Source organism: Corvus brachyrhynchos, unplaced genomic scaffold, assembly GCF_000691975.1.
Source record: "Corvus brachyrhynchos isolate BGI_N302 unplaced genomic scaffold, ASM69197v1 scaffold70, whole genome shotgun sequence".
Taxonomy (NCBI): Eukaryota; Metazoa; Chordata; class Aves; order Passeriformes; family Corvidae; genus Corvus; species Corvus brachyrhynchos.
This window is the reverse complement of record NW_008236217.1, coordinates 10,218,688-10,236,044: the sequence shown is the minus strand read 5'-3', so window position 1 is coordinate 10,236,044 and position 17,357 is coordinate 10,218,688. Positions and strand designations below refer to the sequence as shown.

At 35.9% G+C, this 17,357-nt stretch overlaps 1 protein-coding gene across 1 annotated transcript in view; it reads left to right on the top strand.

The window, feature by feature from the left end:
• Positions 1 to 17,357, top strand: part of CRIM1 (cysteine rich transmembrane BMP regulator 1) — a 175,382-nt gene that overhangs the window by 85,866 nt on the left and 72,159 nt on the right. Inside the window, exon 4 of the mRNA XM_008643358.2 lies at positions 4,461 to 4,581. Within this exon, the coding sequence (XP_008641580.2) occupies positions 4,461 to 4,581 (121 nt within the window). The remainder of the gene's footprint in view (positions 1 to 4,460; positions 4,582 to 17,357) is intronic.

Below are 17,357 nucleotides of genomic sequence, written 5' to 3'. Positions count from 1 at the left end.
AAACAAAACTGGGAGGACTACTTCCTGTGACAGCAGTGCTGTTTTATGCCAAGATAAAGTGCTTGCGCAATTAAAACATAAATTGTGTTTATTTCTGCTCCTTAAAAAGGATATCAGTGCTCTCTAGTTTACTCTGGCATTTCAGTTGGGCGCCTTCTGCTGAGAACTGTGTATGTTCAAGTGCTGTGATTGACAACAGAGTTAGTGAAAGGAAAATAGAAAGCGTTTCCTCAACACTAAATGCTAGAATAAAAATAAAATATTTCATTTTGAGAGTCCCTTCCTCTTCTGTCCCTTTTACTTTAGGAATACAACTAAAGGCATTGGTATTTAGTTAAAATGCATAGTGAAGAAACTTAGTATTTAGTCACACATGTCTATTAACCTCCAGGTTAATTAGCTTTAAACATTCTTACCTGTTGCTCCACCAAGCATCTCATCACAGTTGTACCTACTGAAAACAAGTATGTCATGCTCCTTGTTTTACTGTGATTGTAAAGCTCAGAGATGAGATAACCCTAGTCTGGTTCCATAAGCAACCTCTTTTATTCCTACAAGATGTATGTAACTGTCCATTCATGAGTAGTGAATTTAGTCAATATGTGTTGAATTTAATTTTAAGCTGGAGATTACATTTCTCAAAATACAGTTTCAAAACATTTTTCTTCTTTAAGATAGTTTGAATGAGCAATCTCAAATGGAACTGCATAATGTGTTAACAGCAAAAATAAAAATAACCCAAAAAAACATTTGTGGGAGTATATGTGCTAAACCACTATGAACAAGGACATTTTAAAAATCATGTTTGTTTAGTTAAAGATTGAGTTAAAATCTAATTTAAAATGCATTTTGCTGCAGTGTTGATAGGAACTCTGGCTGTCGCTTCTGAATAAAACAAGCTAAATAGTTTACTTTGGCAGTTGTCTAACAGATGTTTGTTGTACCTTTTGTGATAACTTTGGTGTTGTATGTGGTGCAGTGGGGAGTGTCGTCTTTTAGTTTCTGACATCCTTGGGAAAGCATTGGGAAATGTCTGTCATGATAGGCATAACCTATGTTGAAAAGACCACTCATTTGTCATTCTTTCAGAAGTCTTTTTGGTAGAGCTTTCATTCTCACTCATCTCCAGCACGGCCTGAAAATTCCTCTTTTTTTTCTGTTACCAAATAATGGTTTAAACACAATCGTAAAGAAAATGTTATTGTTTGGCTTACTTCTTTGAGGAATCCTGTGCAGTCAGGGCTTGACGGAAAGTCCGAGATCAGCAGCAAAATTTAGTAGGTAGTGTGTAATGACGCACAGGGAAGTAGTTTGTGCTCCACCCTGATACAGCTTCAGCATAGAAAATCAGGTCTGGATCTTTTACACTCTTGCACTAAGGACAAGGGTCAGCAAAATCAAGCTTTTATACACAGCTCAGAGAAATAGAATTCTATAATGTTTTTCTTTTACCCTCTGTTACTTACAGAAATAGTACTTATATTGTTTTATTGGATGATTTGTCAGAAGCTTATGTTGACAGAACTTGAGATAAGAGTGGAAAAGGACTGGAGAAAAAGAGTGAGCAAGAATTACAGATACATTTCTAATGGAGCTGGAGAAATGGCTTTTAAGTTGACAATGAAGGTGAGGGAGGGGAAAAAATCAGCAAATGTGGAGATCCATGTTGGGAAATACCTGGGATAGAGCAGTTAAGGGATAGGGCAGCTAGGAAAGTGATTCAGGCAGTGATACAGCTGCATTGAAGGTCCAGGAATGATATGGTTGTATGTAATACATTCTGAAGTGTCATGGAATGTAAAAAGGATACTCCCTTTCCACTTCTCCCATGGCAGCCAATGTGACTACCATTATCATGTGTAGTTGTGTTGCGTTGCATTATTCATGAGGAACCGGTTGAAATGCATCTGAAGTGAAAGCAAAGGATGTCATGTCATGCTTCTATGCTGTAAAAGCAGACTGTGCATCCTTGTACTGAACCCTCAGAAATCCGTGACTTCTGAAGCCTTACCCTGTGCCGAGCCACTGTGTTTCATGAGAAATGCAAACACTGACTTGCTCCTGCACCATTAGATGCATAAGTATTTATTTAGATCTTGCCCTCAACTGTACATTGTATTAGTTGAAAAGCCAGCCATTTTACTAGCTGAAATATGTCAGGGTGAAACTTAACACACTTAATATACTTTGTTAACTTACTCTACTAGAAAGTTTTATTCACCTAGTTTCATTACAGTTTCAAAACCTTTGGTTTTGTAGTCTACAAAGGCAGTACTACGCTATTACAGATATGTCAGGGTCTGCAACCATGGCAGGGTTTCTGCTACATTCTTATAGAAAAGTGGTACCTCTCGGATGCTTCTATATACAAATTCAGTGCATGAGAAAATTCTTTGAAGACTTGTAAGCAAAGGTTGTTTGGGTGAAATTTTGCTGATAAGAAATTGGAACATCTTTATGAGTTCTTGAAGACACTGATTTTTCAAACTATTTAAAGCTTAAAGCTTCTGTGATAGACAAAAAAAAGAGTTTAGAATAAAAGCTTATAATAAACTGTTCATGAAATATACATGTTAATTATTGGAATCACAGTAGGATGTGAAAAAAAACCTAGAAGTTCAGTGGCAAATGTTTGCAGTCTTATTTTTTAGGACAGTAGTGCAGCTAATCTGGGAGTTATCTTTTAAAGAAATGAAGAATCCAGTTACAGGCTGTTCTGTAACCTCAGAATATTTCGTTTGTTCCAGTCTGTAAGTTTGTCTCAATACTTTTTCCAGTTTGAGAAACCTGTTTAAATCTGAAAGAAAGTAGGAACTTTTTTTCCTTTTTCAAATATTTTTCATTTCTTATTTGTCTTCATCTCTCTCCTGTGAGAAAACTGGGGGAGAGATGTGACTGTTCCACCTGCAGAAGAGGAGACTCAGGGAAGATCTCGTCAGTTCATATGAGTACCTGAAGGGAGTGTAAAAGCAGAGCCAGGTTCTTTTCAGTGGTGCCCAGTGACAGGACCAGAGCAGCAAGAGGCACAAATAGAAACACAAGAGCTTCCCTCTGAACATCAGGCACTTTTTCACAATGGGGGTAACTGAGCACTGACACAGTTTTCCCAGAGAGGTAGTGGAGATATTGAAAAACTACCTGGGCATAGTCCTGGGCAGCCAGATCTACATGGCCTGGCTTGCGAACCTCCTGTAGGTAGGTCCTGTCCTACCTCTGTAGCTGTTTTGTGATTTATCTAATAATGTAATAATGAAGAGAAAAAAAATCCGTTTGAGTAGTCTTAACTTGGGGTTTGTTGTTAAAAAAGACAGAGTGCTGCTTTTCAATATTAGTGAGCCATGTACTATCACACTGTAACCACTGCAGTGGAGATATGCAGAGCAGATGTAATTCTGAGACTGATGTCTCATGGTGACTAAGTCAGTTATTGCTATGTACCACTGAGGATCAAGCTTGGAAAATGTAGGACCAGAAGAGAAAAAATGGGCCTTTGAAGGTTATGAGCTCTTGTAAGACCGGTAGGTAGCATTGCCAAGCTGCTTTAGCAGTTCAGTAAGTAGCTGTGATAGTGTTGATATTGCAGTGAAGTTTAATCAGTAATCAGGGATATCATACTGCATAATTTGCAGCCTGATAACATTCTGTTCATCCTGCTTGCTCAGTCGGAAAGTAGCTCATTTCTTAAAGAGGGAACCATGTTTTATTCTGCACTTTCTTAGCACAATTATGAAAAAGCATAGCAGATACGTAATACCTGAGCTGGTACTGTTTGTTACATGGAAGATTTAGTACCAAATAAGAGATAGATGTGTTTCAGCTTTCCTGAGTATGACTTATAAAATTAAATACAGATATTTGTTGCTTTCTAAAAACTGTTGGTCAGTCTTTCTTGTTAATTAGAATTCTTCATCTCACTAATGCAGAAAGATTTGTTAATTTGCATTTCATTTTTGCCATATATAAATATACAAACAAGACAACCTAATAGAATAGTCTTTAAAAATGTGCTTTACACATGCACACATAAATCTATAGTGTATTTTTTTTTAAATATCCTATAAACCAAGTATTTTGCTGTTTAAACAGACTTTAATTAGTTAAAAATTAAACAATGAATTTTTTACTATTTTAAAAGCTGTGGGAAATATATATTCTTCATAACTAGGATATTTCTATTAACTGATATTCACAGTTGTAATGATTGTTTAAAGTTGTCTAACTTCCATAAATTTTTTTGTTAACTAATATCAGTTCAGTTGGTTCCTGAGTCAATAATTTTAAAAAGTGAATCTTAAAGAGAAAGGCAGGCTTTTTGTAATGTTACCTAGCAAGCGTGCATTCTTTGGATAATTTTTGTGACTTATAAGGCTGATGCATAAGTGGTTGCTTATGAGGAAGTAATTTGCAAACAGCTTCTAAAACACGACTAAAAGAAATTTTCTTCTTCCCTTCCTCTGTAGTGTTCAGTGTGGATTGCAGCACAGTCGAATGTCCCCCTGTTCAGCAAGTTGTTTGTCCCCTGGATAGCTATGAAACCCAAGTCAGGCTGACGGCTGATGGCTGCTGCACCCTGCCCACAAGGTTGGTGTCTCGATGGCTCAGTGTCTTTAACTTGTTCTTGACAATTCGAGTATTGTAAATGCAGGATAAGAATGCGAACTTCTGTGACAATAAATGCTGATTCAGAATAAAAGCTACATGAAGTAGGTTGTATCAGTCTGATGGAAATACAGAATCTTTTATTTTTAAGGTAGAAAAAAAATCTTCACAGTGCAAATGCATGAAGTTGGTTTTTGCTACAATTATTTGAGTTCATGTCTCTAGATTGACTTTCAGTTAATTCAAATGATTTTGCAAAAGTTAATTTTTGAAGGTGTTGGATGGGAAGGAGTTAAGTGATGGAGATTACAGAAGACATGCTAGAGAAAAATCTCATCTAGTTAAAGGAGAAAAAAATCTAATTTTTTGTTATGTGGAAGACCACTGTAAAAAGTTTAGAGGTGAAACTCTCTGGAACTGTAGGGGTACAGGAGTTTCAAGTACTTGCTTCCATTTTACTTCTGTTGTTGTTCAACTAGGTATAACTTACTGTGATTTTAAAAAATAAGAGAGTTTCAGAGTTGGTTTTGTTCCACAATTATGCACTATTTTAGTTTGTGTTTCTACAACAAATTTCCCAAAACCTGGTTCATGAATATGCCAAATAAATACATAATCAAGCAAAAATGAACATAAATGAAAACATTTTACACCAAAAAGAAAATTTTTCTTGTAAATGTAACTAGTTGGCTTACTTAGTGGAAGGTCTTTGCACCCATAGAATATTGTCGTATTCTCAGCCCCTTGTGTAAAGTAGTAAAAAACTTGCAAAGAGTTCAGAAAGTAGAAGATGGCAAAGGTTGTAAAATCAGGGTTGTTCTCTTTTGGGTACCCTTTGGGTGTGCATTTACTGTGGCATCTTTTTTAAAACCGTTGTTTCCATGATGTATGAAGGTCTCTTATTGCATGGAGAGTCAAAAATGTATTTATTTAATAAAACTAAGGCAGAAAAAGAGATATGGAAAATATCATTTAATGCACTAATCCTGACTCTTAAAATTTGAAAGTGTATTTCTAAACTTGACAGGTTTTATTTGTAATTGTAGAATTACAGACTACTGAGAGTAGTCTGATTCTTATTATCCTTTCTCAGTGAACGCTACAAATGTTATTTAGTTCAGAGTTGTTTTCTTTTATTTTCCTGTTTTCTGAATTTTGTATACCAGAACATGGTATGGATTCTCAGTATCCTCCCTTTATTCTCAGACATATTTTCTGTAAAATCCCTAGGAATTGCAATGAGAGCTGACTTGGCTGGCTGGGACTGTGCAGGGGTTTGTAGATTTTATACAGTCATCATACTGCCATTGGTGCAAATACAGCTCCACATGTTCAAGGCAACTAGAATAAAATGCTGCTAAGGACTGTATTCAGAAAGATAGATGATAAAGTCAAAGAAGCAGTCTCAGATTCATATTTCACAAATTTAGGGTTCAGATTAACACTTAGTAATCTTGAAACGATAGAAAGATTAATGGTACATTTTTACTCTCAAATTTGTTCCAGCTTGTTGGATGAAGAAGTGATACATAAGCCAAATTATTTTTGTATCACAAAAGTAAAATTATGTTCTATTTTTATGCAGTCTAATATGTGGTTTGATTTTTCTAGTGCTTGGGTTAAGGGAATGAAAAATATCCATTTTATTCTTTGTCAGTGATAACTTCAGTGTTCCTTCTATCAGGAAATATAGAGTACCAAGAAAAGAAATCTTCATTTACTTCAGAAAAATTACCAGTTCAAAATATCTTCTATTTCTAGTACACATGTGGGAACTGACCTTAAATAAAACACCTAGAGCAGCAAACATGTTTTTGAAAGGATCTTTTTATTTTGTTGAGAATGTTTAAAAATAAAGTCAGTTGGTTTGCTGTGTGTTAACTGATGCCTGAAGCGTCCTTGTCCATGCGTGTGGGAAGTCAGTGATGAAACCAGTATTCTCCTGTGCACAAAGATCCCAATTGTACAAGCAGGCTTACAGCATGTGAATTACTAGATAATTGTGAATTCCTGAAACCTCTTTGAAATCAGTTGTTGTGCATTCCTGGGATCAGAGTTTAACAAGAGATCAGAGCTGGGATAGATGAGTACTTAGCCCCTGGAGTCTTAGGATCTGATCTTATGATTGGAGGGGGTGTTGTGTTAATAGCTCTGCCCTCCTTGATGTACAAAACTGCAAAATACCTCCACAATTAGCAGAACCTAATATGTCTTCAGGCAGGTAGAAACAATTGTAGGTGTCTTGTACTCCTCCATTATTTTTTAATTTCGTGGCTCAGTCTATGTTGCTGTATGTAGTTATTATGTGGGTTGCTATTTGGATTGCCTCAAATCAGCCAAAACAATAATACACTTTTTAATGGAGTAGGTGAGAAGGAAAGAAGAAAAACTGAATCTGGCAGCAATATGTTCATATAGATGCTTTACATGTTGTGTGCTTGCTAGAAATATATTTAGTTATTTTGATTTTAATATACTACTGTGCTTCTTAAGGAAGACAGCTCCATAGTCATCATTCATGTGCTGTAAGTAAAGATTTTACTTGAAGGGGGGAATAAAGAAATATAGACATGGGGATAATAGAAAAGAAAGCTTTAAAAAAGGTTAGAGGGAAGAGAACTGCATGTATGTAAAGAGAGCAGAAAGGGAAACAAAGTGTAGTTACTTGGATCATGAAAATCGAGCCATTTGGATTCAGGTTCAGTGTTTCATCAGATTTGAGGAGAAGTTGGAGCTTTATATTTGAAGGGTGTCTGTGAGACTTGCATGTCAAAATTATAGAAAAAAAGTGCATATTTATGGATAAATGGGTCTACACTAGGAAAATGGGATGGTTTTTCTTAATTTCAAAATTTCTTAATAAAATATTAAGAATGATGAAATATAAACATTGCCTTGTCTGAGGTTCAGTTTAGGATCACCTAATTGCATATCATATCTCTTTTTAATTGTTAGAATTAATTCAAAAGAAGTGGCACTGTATTGTTTTAGTGTACATTTGAGAATAATTTATTAAAAGCAGAGACATTGTTCCATAAGGTCATGGACTTTAGACTTTAGACCATCATTTCGACTTTATGAATTATGTTTTTAAGACTATTAACTCTTTGAAGAAATTATGATCATCTGTTTCATTTATTGCCACTAAAATAAAAGCCTAATACCAGCAGAATCAGAAAGCAATTAAAGGAGAGTACCATGGTTAAGGACAGATGATGTGTCACTGAGCTGGTTAACAAGTAGTTGATAATTTTACATACAGTAGGAGCAGATTGACTTCTGTCTCACATCTTGTTCTTGGCCTGTTTTTTGTATGTAATATACTAGGAAAATGAAGATACTTAAATCTGATGTTAAATTGGCATTTGTTTGTGAGCTTACTCTTGAATGCGTATTCGTAACAATGAAAACTCCTCCAGCAATGCCAGGGGAAAAGTGGGAATAGTAAACATCTGATACCATAAATTCTTGTTCTTGCACTCAGAGATTACATTTAGTGTCACACTGATTTCTAATGCAGTGGTTCAAACAAAACAGAACATACTGATTTGGCATCGACATCAAAATACCAGTTGCTTTAGCTTTCATCAGACTGTTATGAGATGATTACCTTAAATTTCCAGCTATTATGTTAGGAAAGCTAAATGTTTGGAAAACAGGAAAACAGCTATTATGTTAGCAAAGATTTAGAACAGTCTGTCTCTGGTCTTGGTAGAGATGCTTGCTTCTCCACGGAGATTGTTGAACAAAAAATGTATTAGAGCTCTTACAGAAAACTTAACCACAGGGGTTTTTTAATGTAAATTTGTTGTCTTCTATTACAAAGTTGAATGAAGAGATTATCAATATCAACGTTACAGAATCTGATATCTTCATATGTTTCCAGTTTTTCTGTTGTGAATGAAGTTCCTTCAAATTTTCAGATTCCTTTGGGAATTTATTTTTAAGTGTAAAAATCTTTATCAAAATCTGTTTAATTTTTTTATCTGTGAAAAATGGAACAGGACAGGGATTATCAATGGCTTATATTTCTATTGCTCACATAGTTTTGTACATATTTCATAAGATTTTTACAGCAAAGTAAATGACCTGTTTGGATAGCTTCGCACCATATATTTTTGGATTATCTTTTCCTCTTTGTGACTGTTGTCACAATAATTTGGAAGTTTAGTCTTTAATAGGTCTGTAGTTTTATACCCCTGCTTCTGTCCTGTTATCTGTTACAGATTAAGTAATTTCAAGATTCATTCAGTGCTCTGTTCTCAGGGATATTTCACACACACACTCCTCCCCCCACCCCAGCTATTCTTGGTCAGTCTTCCAATAAAATCAGATAACCAAGAAAATTCCATAGAGAACAACAAGATGTTAGTACCATGCCAATATTAAAAAGAACAAAAACTAAGTAATTAAATCTAGTTGTCTTGTTATCAGTTCTGAGAAAAATAGTAGGAAAACTGATAGGGGTTTGAATTAAGGATTAAAGGATGTAACTATAGCTAGAAGCAACCAATGTTGCTGAAATCTGATTTTGTCTTCTGAATATACTAAGCTTGCCTTAAAAACTGGGCCATTAGAGTGCTTTCCTTTTCAATTTCTGTCTTCCATTGTCACTAGTCCTTTTTTTGTATTGGATTCTAGCTTTAAACAAAACAAAAATAACTAGGACTTTTTAATTAATATTGTCTCACAGAGTTTACTTTGTAAAACTGAAAGGTATCCTCTTCCCCAAACTACTTAACATTGAAGGACATTCCCCACACCTCCCTCAGATTTTGGGAGTGACAGTCTGAATGAGTCAGTATCATTGTCCTTTAGCTCCTGAGAGGAACTCCAGCAGCATATGCATGCTGGCTTGACTATCTTGCTGATAATATAGGATGTAGTCGTATTCTTCTGGGAGGAGAGAAGCATCCAGGAGTATGTTCACTAAATCCCAGTAATAAGTTTGCTTGGCATACTTTTTTAAAAAGCTCACACCATAATCCTGAATATATTCTAGATTTGAAAAAATTCAGAAATAATTGATATGTTTGTGTATCAAAATTTCCAGTACTTTATTTTCTACCTGAGTCCTAGCTTTAAAAAAAGCTGTTTCAAGAATGATGTGGTGTGATGAGGAGAAGAAAAAGCAGTTGTAAATTAAGTATAACAGGAGCAGATAAATTTCATATGCCAAAAAAGGGATTAAAAGCTTTTTACAGATGCAGTCTTGCAGGATTGGAGCCCAAAAGGGCTTGATGTTTGAGTGAATGAAGACGCTTTGAATTGGACTATTTCACTATCACCTAGTTACAGATAGCTGAATGGCATTACAAATGCAAACCTCTCAGTTGGTTCAAGTAGCATGAAGGAGTAGGATTATGGTTGTATTGTTTAGAAGAAAACTCCTGAAAAAATTTCGCAAAGGAATTAGTCATAGAATTCCTTTTTCCTTGTTTAATGGTCTTTTCCCTGTCATTTTTCTCTTGTATGTGGCTGAAATGTCTCAATCTGGGGCTGCTGTGAATGGCAGTGCCACCATTTGGTCTGCAGTATGGTAAAGAAGTGAAATGTGCTTGGTCAGCAAATCCAAGTGTTAAGTCTCTGGATGATAAAATATTGTTTTACCTTTTAATCACCTACTCAGCCCCATTGGAGGGTCAGAGGGGCAATTAATATCTGCATTAAAGCTTTACTTAGAAAACAGCCCAGTTCTTTCCCCCCACCCCAAATTGTTAAATACTTTCACTTTTATACAGCTCATGAAAATGAGAAATACCTTGATGTAGTAGGAAATAGTTTTTTAGATAAGGCTTAATTTAAGCTATATCTGGATAGAATTGAATATAACTTAGAACTAGACTAGATTTTTCTATCATATTTAGTCGGAAGAAGAGTAAATCTACAGTCGGAAGAAGAGTAAATCTACAAAAATGTACTTCACTTTAAGAATCTTAAGAGAATGCTCTTTTTTATTCGTCCTGTATGTCCATATTTTTAACATGAGTGTGCTTTATTTAGCAGTTCTAAAGGCATTTAGGCTAAGTAGTGATCTAGATTAGTGATCTAGATCTAAAATTTGTATATACCATTGGTGGATTGGTTTTGATTCCAAAGGAAGACATTACCTATTTTGTTACTTTTAATCTTTTATTTCTAATAAAAACTTGTGTTGTCTTAGGCACAATATAGATGCCACTTGAGAAATTCACCCTTAGCTGTTCATTTGTATTTTTCAGAAAACCTGTAAATATGTTATGTAGATATGTCAACCATGCTGTCTTTTCACGTAAATGAATTGAAACAGAGGTCCTGTGGCAGATGATTATGCAAAACTCACACCTCTTTAGAGGTCATTTAAATTGTTGTAGGATTAGTGTAGTGATAGGGTGAGGGATTTTAAATGGAAAGAGGGTAGATTTAGATTAGATATTAGGAAGACCTTTTTCACTATCAGAGTGGTGAAATACTGGAACAAGTTTCCCAGAGAACAAGTAGATGCTCCATCCCTGGAAGTGTTCAAGGCCAGTTTGGATGTGGCTTTGATCAGCCTGGTCTAGTGGAAGATGCCCGTACACATGGCACCTGTTCTATAATTCCATTATTTTTTTTCCCCCTAGATGACTTTGTCCAGTAAGCAATTGCTTTTAATGTACTTTATCTGCTTTTAGGGCACTTGGACATGTTGTTATTGTATCATGTATTGCATCCACAACCTGTCACAGCATTAGACCTACCAGCCAGTATTGTGTACTTCATCTTAACACCAGTGTCTAGGCAATCCAGTGCCAGCAACATGAAAATCAGCACAGTTCTTTTCCTCTCATTCTATGGCAGCCACCAGGATCATATCTGGGAAGTCTATTGTTGTAAGTTCCCTTTTAAGCTATTATCAAATATATTTGCATTGTATTTGAGAGCGCCCTTACACAACTAGCTGGATGTTTTTATTCTGACAGCACCTGTAGAGGTGGCCTCTTGAGTCCCTGATTAACTTTGCACCTATCCCATTTAATAGGAAGGGTATTGTGTACCCGCTCTGTTCATTCTTCTTTGCTTTTTGGCTGTTTCAGATCTTCTCTATGTCATTCCTTGTGTTTCTCACATTTGTCTAGATTTTCTTAGGTCTTCCTGTCTGTGGAAGACCTTAATTTTATGATAAATTGTTTTGGTGTTCCATACAGCATTCACCACTTTGATTTCTTCAACCTTCTTTAGAGCACAGTCGTGATTTTCCAGCAAGAGTAGCTTTTTCATTTTCCTCTGTACCAGTCACCTGTCTTAAGCAACTTTTGCTGATACAGAGGTCTCCCTTGTATTTGTTCTAGAATTTTAGATCCTTCTCCTCCACCCATCTCATCCTCAAGAATTGGTATCCAGGACAAAGTGGTTGTGAATCCCAATTTTTGTTAAAGGAAGGTTCAGCTGGAACTGGTAAGACCAATCATGGATCCAAGACCTGTATCTTCCTGAGACTTCTATTGAGGGATTGACTCCTGAGTAACCTGGGTAGCTGGATCAAAGGTCCAACAAAAGCATGTTAAGAACTCTGCAGAAGCTTTGTTATGCCTTCAGTTCTGTCATCAGCTTCTTAGAAACTCTGGTTTCTAACCATCCTGGCCAACTTGCTCAGGTTGTTCCTCATGCACTTCAACTCTAGCAGACCACTTTGCTTTCTCAAGTGCATCAGTACCATGGTGGTGTAACACTTGATGTTGAATTGGAGACTCTGTTCCTGATCGAAGAGGCAGGTTTATATTGAAGGAAAGCTCTACATTAATGACAGCTGAACCCATCCCATGTCCAGGTTTGTAGCAGGCTTTTGTTTAATGGTTGATGAATAGAACACTGCAATTTTTTGAAGTTTCATAGTATCTGGAAGTAGGTGTTTAGACATTTGCATTTTGGTCTTTAAAATTAAATCCTCGGAAGTTAGGAATTGGTGAATATTTTTCCCAGGAAAACTATTTTGCTTCATTCAGGTCTGCTGAGATATTCAATCCTTCTTACAGACTGCACTGTACTTAATATCCACAAAGAGCGAGGATAACAGGGCATGTGTGTAACCTTTATAAGGTGACCCATGTTTCATGTCTATCTTCTCCGGGTGTCTTCCAGGAAAGGTAGTGAATTGCTGAACTCAGAGTTCAAGCATTCTCCTTCTTCCCTACTACTGCTGCCTCGGGAATCCCTGTGTGTTCTCAACGTGATGGTAGTTATTGCTGCCTTGGCGTTCAGCCTCACCATGTGGGTTGTTTTGGCAAGCAACCATATTTTCCTGAAGTACACAAATGAGGAGAAGATGATATGTTGGTTGGTTGCTTGTTTCTTTAAAGCTGTCTCAATAAAACTTGAACAGAAGCTCTTGAAACATGAAACATTTCTGGAGCCTGATGGCTGACTTCTGGGTGTCAGAGACCTCAGAAAAGGAGAGGAAACATGAGAACGTTTGCAGAAGAAATAGCACGTATATCTTTTGCAGAAGAAGTTGTAAGACAATACAGAGGTCCCTGCTTGCATCTTTTGTAAGATCAGCTTTTTGTGTCTGTATGATGGGTTAAAAACACATCTGTGGTCTTCCACCAACTTCTAGGAAATACTGAATTGGAAAACCTGAAAACAATGCCACCTTAAAGGAAGAAGCACATTTCCCAAGAGCAAAACAAAAAAAGCCATTTGCACTGGTGGTGGATGTATTGATGATAGCTATGCAAGCAGTTTCCTTTTGATGGAAAAGTATTTGTAGTACTTTAATCTGATCATGTGCTGAGTTAATGGTATATTTACTCCTCCACTGTGAAACTTTTAAAGAAATTTTAAGCCAGATAAATTGAAGTGACTCCTAATTGTATCTACTTTTAGGTGGTGTTTTATACTTGAAATTAGAATGAGGTTGTCGTGTCTGCAGAATTTGGGTTTGTTTCCATTCTTTATAAGCAAGCTGGTGTTTGAACTCTTTCAGCTTATAATAAGCTGGTAGATATGTCTTTCTGTTTCAGTTTTTGTTTTCACATGTTGGTCTAACAATTAGCGTGTACCTTGATCACACTGAGTATTGCTTTTCCTCTTTCTCCTGAGACTTTCCCACTGTGTTTTGTTTCATTTATTCTACTTAATCAGCTATTACCTTGTTTGGAAATTGAATAAGTGATTTAGTAGAGAATAATGTCTGACTGTTGTCTTGAGGCTTGCAACTGCACAGATGTCTAGTGAGACCCATATACATAATAAAGCAATAGAATTATAGTTTGGATGCTTGCATTTTAAGAGGGAAGTAGATACGAGAACTTCCCAGCAGCTTCCAATGGTACTTGGAGCAGATGATAATATCAACATTACTGAAGTCATATGAAGAGTGTGAAGTTATATTTCCTCTAGAAAATAGCAGGAAACATCATGTCAGAATTCAGCAGCCACAAATTCTGCTTCTTTCTTCCTTCTCAAAATATTGAATAATTAAAAAGTGGAACCGAAGGTTGTGGACCATTTTAATATAAAACGTAATTTCTCACTGCTGTTCTTTGAAATGTCATTGGTGAATTTCAGTCTGGTTTCTGCAAAAGCATTACAGTTCTTGCATGCATGGTTTCTACCACATGGAAAGGGTCTTATTAATTGAGTTAAGTTGTTTGGTCTCAAAAACACTTAGATTTTGCAGCAAACTTCGAGCCTCATTTTTATTCAAGGTCGGATTGAACGGGACTCTGAGCAACCTGATCTTATTGAAAATGTCCCTGATCATTGCCAGGGTGGGAGTGGACTAGACGACATTTAAGGGTTCCTTTCCAACCCAAACCATTCTATAAATATCTTTCCTAAACTTGTACAGAATTGCCTTCAGGGATTTGAGAACGGTGTTTAATAGCATGAATGGCATGGAAAAACTAAACATGAAATAATTATTAGGGTGGCTTTTTTTTTTCTTGCAAAGAGGAGAAAGTGGACATGAAATTAAACAGTCAACTAAATTAAACAATAAGGAATTTGTGGGGGGTTGTGAGGGTTTTCACTTTTTCTTTGTTATTTAGGGGTTATTTCCTTATGGCAAAGCCATCTCTGATGGCTTAGTTGTAGGGAGATGTCATTCAGGAGTAAGAAAGTTTGGAATTACAGGAATATGGAAGTTAATGAATTACTTATAAAGCTATTATCTCTGAGTGGTTTTTGACCTGAAGTCCTTAGGAATAGTGTTTTATTTGTAAGAGGATCAGATCTTTATAATTCCTCATTAAACAGTGGTGGAATAAGAAAATAAATAGCTTTTCGTAATATCAGAAAACTGACATTTGTATAACATCTTAACTAGTACCTTATTTTTGGTTTTGAAATGTTTGTTATATTATGAAGGGTGAAGCAGATAAACCTAAAAAAGAGTAACTGAGGTACACAGTGGTAAAAACCACAGAGACCTTCAACAGAAAAAAAGCACTAGCTGGTATGGCAAAATATGAGAAAAATACAGGGTTGAACTAGTTTACACTGTATTTTGTTTCCTATACTGATGAATTCAAAAGGGTCTATACATGCATCTGTGTACTTGGAAAAAGCCAGTGCACTTGAAAAGTCAGTGCACTTGGCCACTGGTTGTATGCCTACTGCATCTAAGGCATCACTCTTTTGTAACTATCCTCTTCTTCTGTCTTGGCCCTCAGGCAAACAGACAAATTAATTTAATATTAGTCAAAGGATGAAATGAAGTTTTTTAGTCAGATGAATTCTTTAGATCCTAATCAGCCTTGGAAAGCTGGTAATCTGCTTGGTGTGAATGCTGATTTTTATGACATCTTCCCTTGCTTAGCATCTGTTTGCTATTTCCTAATGCTAATAATATGCAAAAGATGCACAAAAAAAAGTTCCCTTTCACAGTATCTTTAATTAAAAGCTTGATAGTTGCCTTTTGTAGTATTTAAAAGTCCCACGTGTATGAGGAATAATGGAAAAGTTCCCTATTATGTTGTGTGTCTCTAACAATATCCAGATTTTAAAAAGGAATTCTTACTTGGGAGCACACTAGCTTTGATTTCTTGAGAAGTAAACCCCCCAGAAAATTAAAATAGAAAGAACTTCCATGTGAGTCAGTTTACATAGCAGTGATGTAAAACTTCTGAGCATTTGCAAACAGTCTCATAAAAAGTGTTATATGCAGCTTCCACAATTTTTCTGTCATCTCTCTCCAGAGGTTTATTATTGATCTTTGAAATAAAATACTGAAAGATTTCCATGAAAAAATAGTATTTTCATTACTGACTTTCTGAATATCTTTAAAACCAAAAATGCATGAAATAGTGATACTGAATTTCTGAACAAAAGCTCTCCAGTCTGTGTGGCTGAAGATTTAGGGAAATTCTGGTTGAAATTCCTGTATGGTGGTGTCCCAATGGCTTTGGCTTTGCCTGCAGCATCACTTTCTGTGTAGGACTGGAATTTGTTTTCCAAGACTAGCATTTGTTTGATTCCTTAAGCTATAGCTTGACCAGTTAAAGCTCATCATCCTGTCTGCTTAACTCACATTGTGGATTCAGGTGTGAATAACATGGAAATAATTCTTCAATAATTTCATGAGATTGCTATGTCAATATTTAATTTTGCTGTATGATCATCACTTATACCATGTGCTTTACGGTAGCTGGGGTCTTGCTGTTAAACTCTTTGCTACTGTCAAGCTTTGATAATGCTGGACATTCTGTTCTGGAAATTCATTATTTCACAGTATCCTTAAGTGCTTATATTATTAACACATCTGTGGAAGTTTTGTCTGCTACATTTGAATAGTATAAGTGTTAATAATGTTAAAGCAAATTGTACTAGATTGCTGCAAGGGAAAAAAAAAAAGACTGTGATAAAATCTCCACAGGAATGCAATGTATGTTTCAGGAATGCTTTTCTCTAGTCTCAGTGCTTTAGACTTTAATTTTGTTTTGATCCTCAAAATAAATATCCTTCTCATCAATACACCCCTGCCTCAACCCTCCCATTCACTAGTACTAAATCTTTTTTTCCAAGGTGCCTGTTCTTATTTTCATTGCCATTATGCCTTGTGCCTGGAGAACTCTTTTGATCCTACCATCAAAACAGCTTTTCAGAGGATAAGCAAGCCCTTCTCTCTTTAAATCTGTTTAATAACAGAAGTAAATGAACCAAGATAATTGGATTTGAAGTAAAAGTTGTCATTTACAAGTATTCCATTTGATTTTTTTTATCTTTTTCCTTTTTGCATTTTTGGAGACATAAAGGAGAAAGCGAAGTGATTATATTAAAAAAAACCCCAAACAACAAAAACCAGAACAAAACAACCCTACCAACAACACCCCTCAAACATAAACTAAACTGATAATGAACTTACTTATCTTCTGAAGACCTTAAAAACTGAATTTAAAAATCAGGCCATTTATATTACTGAAGGAGTTGCCTTCCTCAATTTATAAAGCATTGGTTAATGTACATCATCTCATTTCTGGTTCTTTGTATACTGACGTTTGCCTTGCTCAGTTGTTGAAATTTCTAGGATTACTGTTGTTGGGTGGGTTTTTCTTGGGGGTTGGTAGTGGTTGGATTGGGGTTTTTTGTTTGTTTCATTTGGGTTTTTAGCCTGAAGAACTGGAAGCAATTCCTTCTATTAGTCAGGTTGATTCTGTATTTGCAAAATTTTAGTGCAGAGAACCTCTTCCTTGGGATTCCTGGTTCCTTCTAGGCCGTGCCACCACCTTTTCAGGTGCCATAACGTCTCTTGCATAACTGAGTCTTCTTTTTTTTCTTTCTGGCCCCTCTTGTAAGGT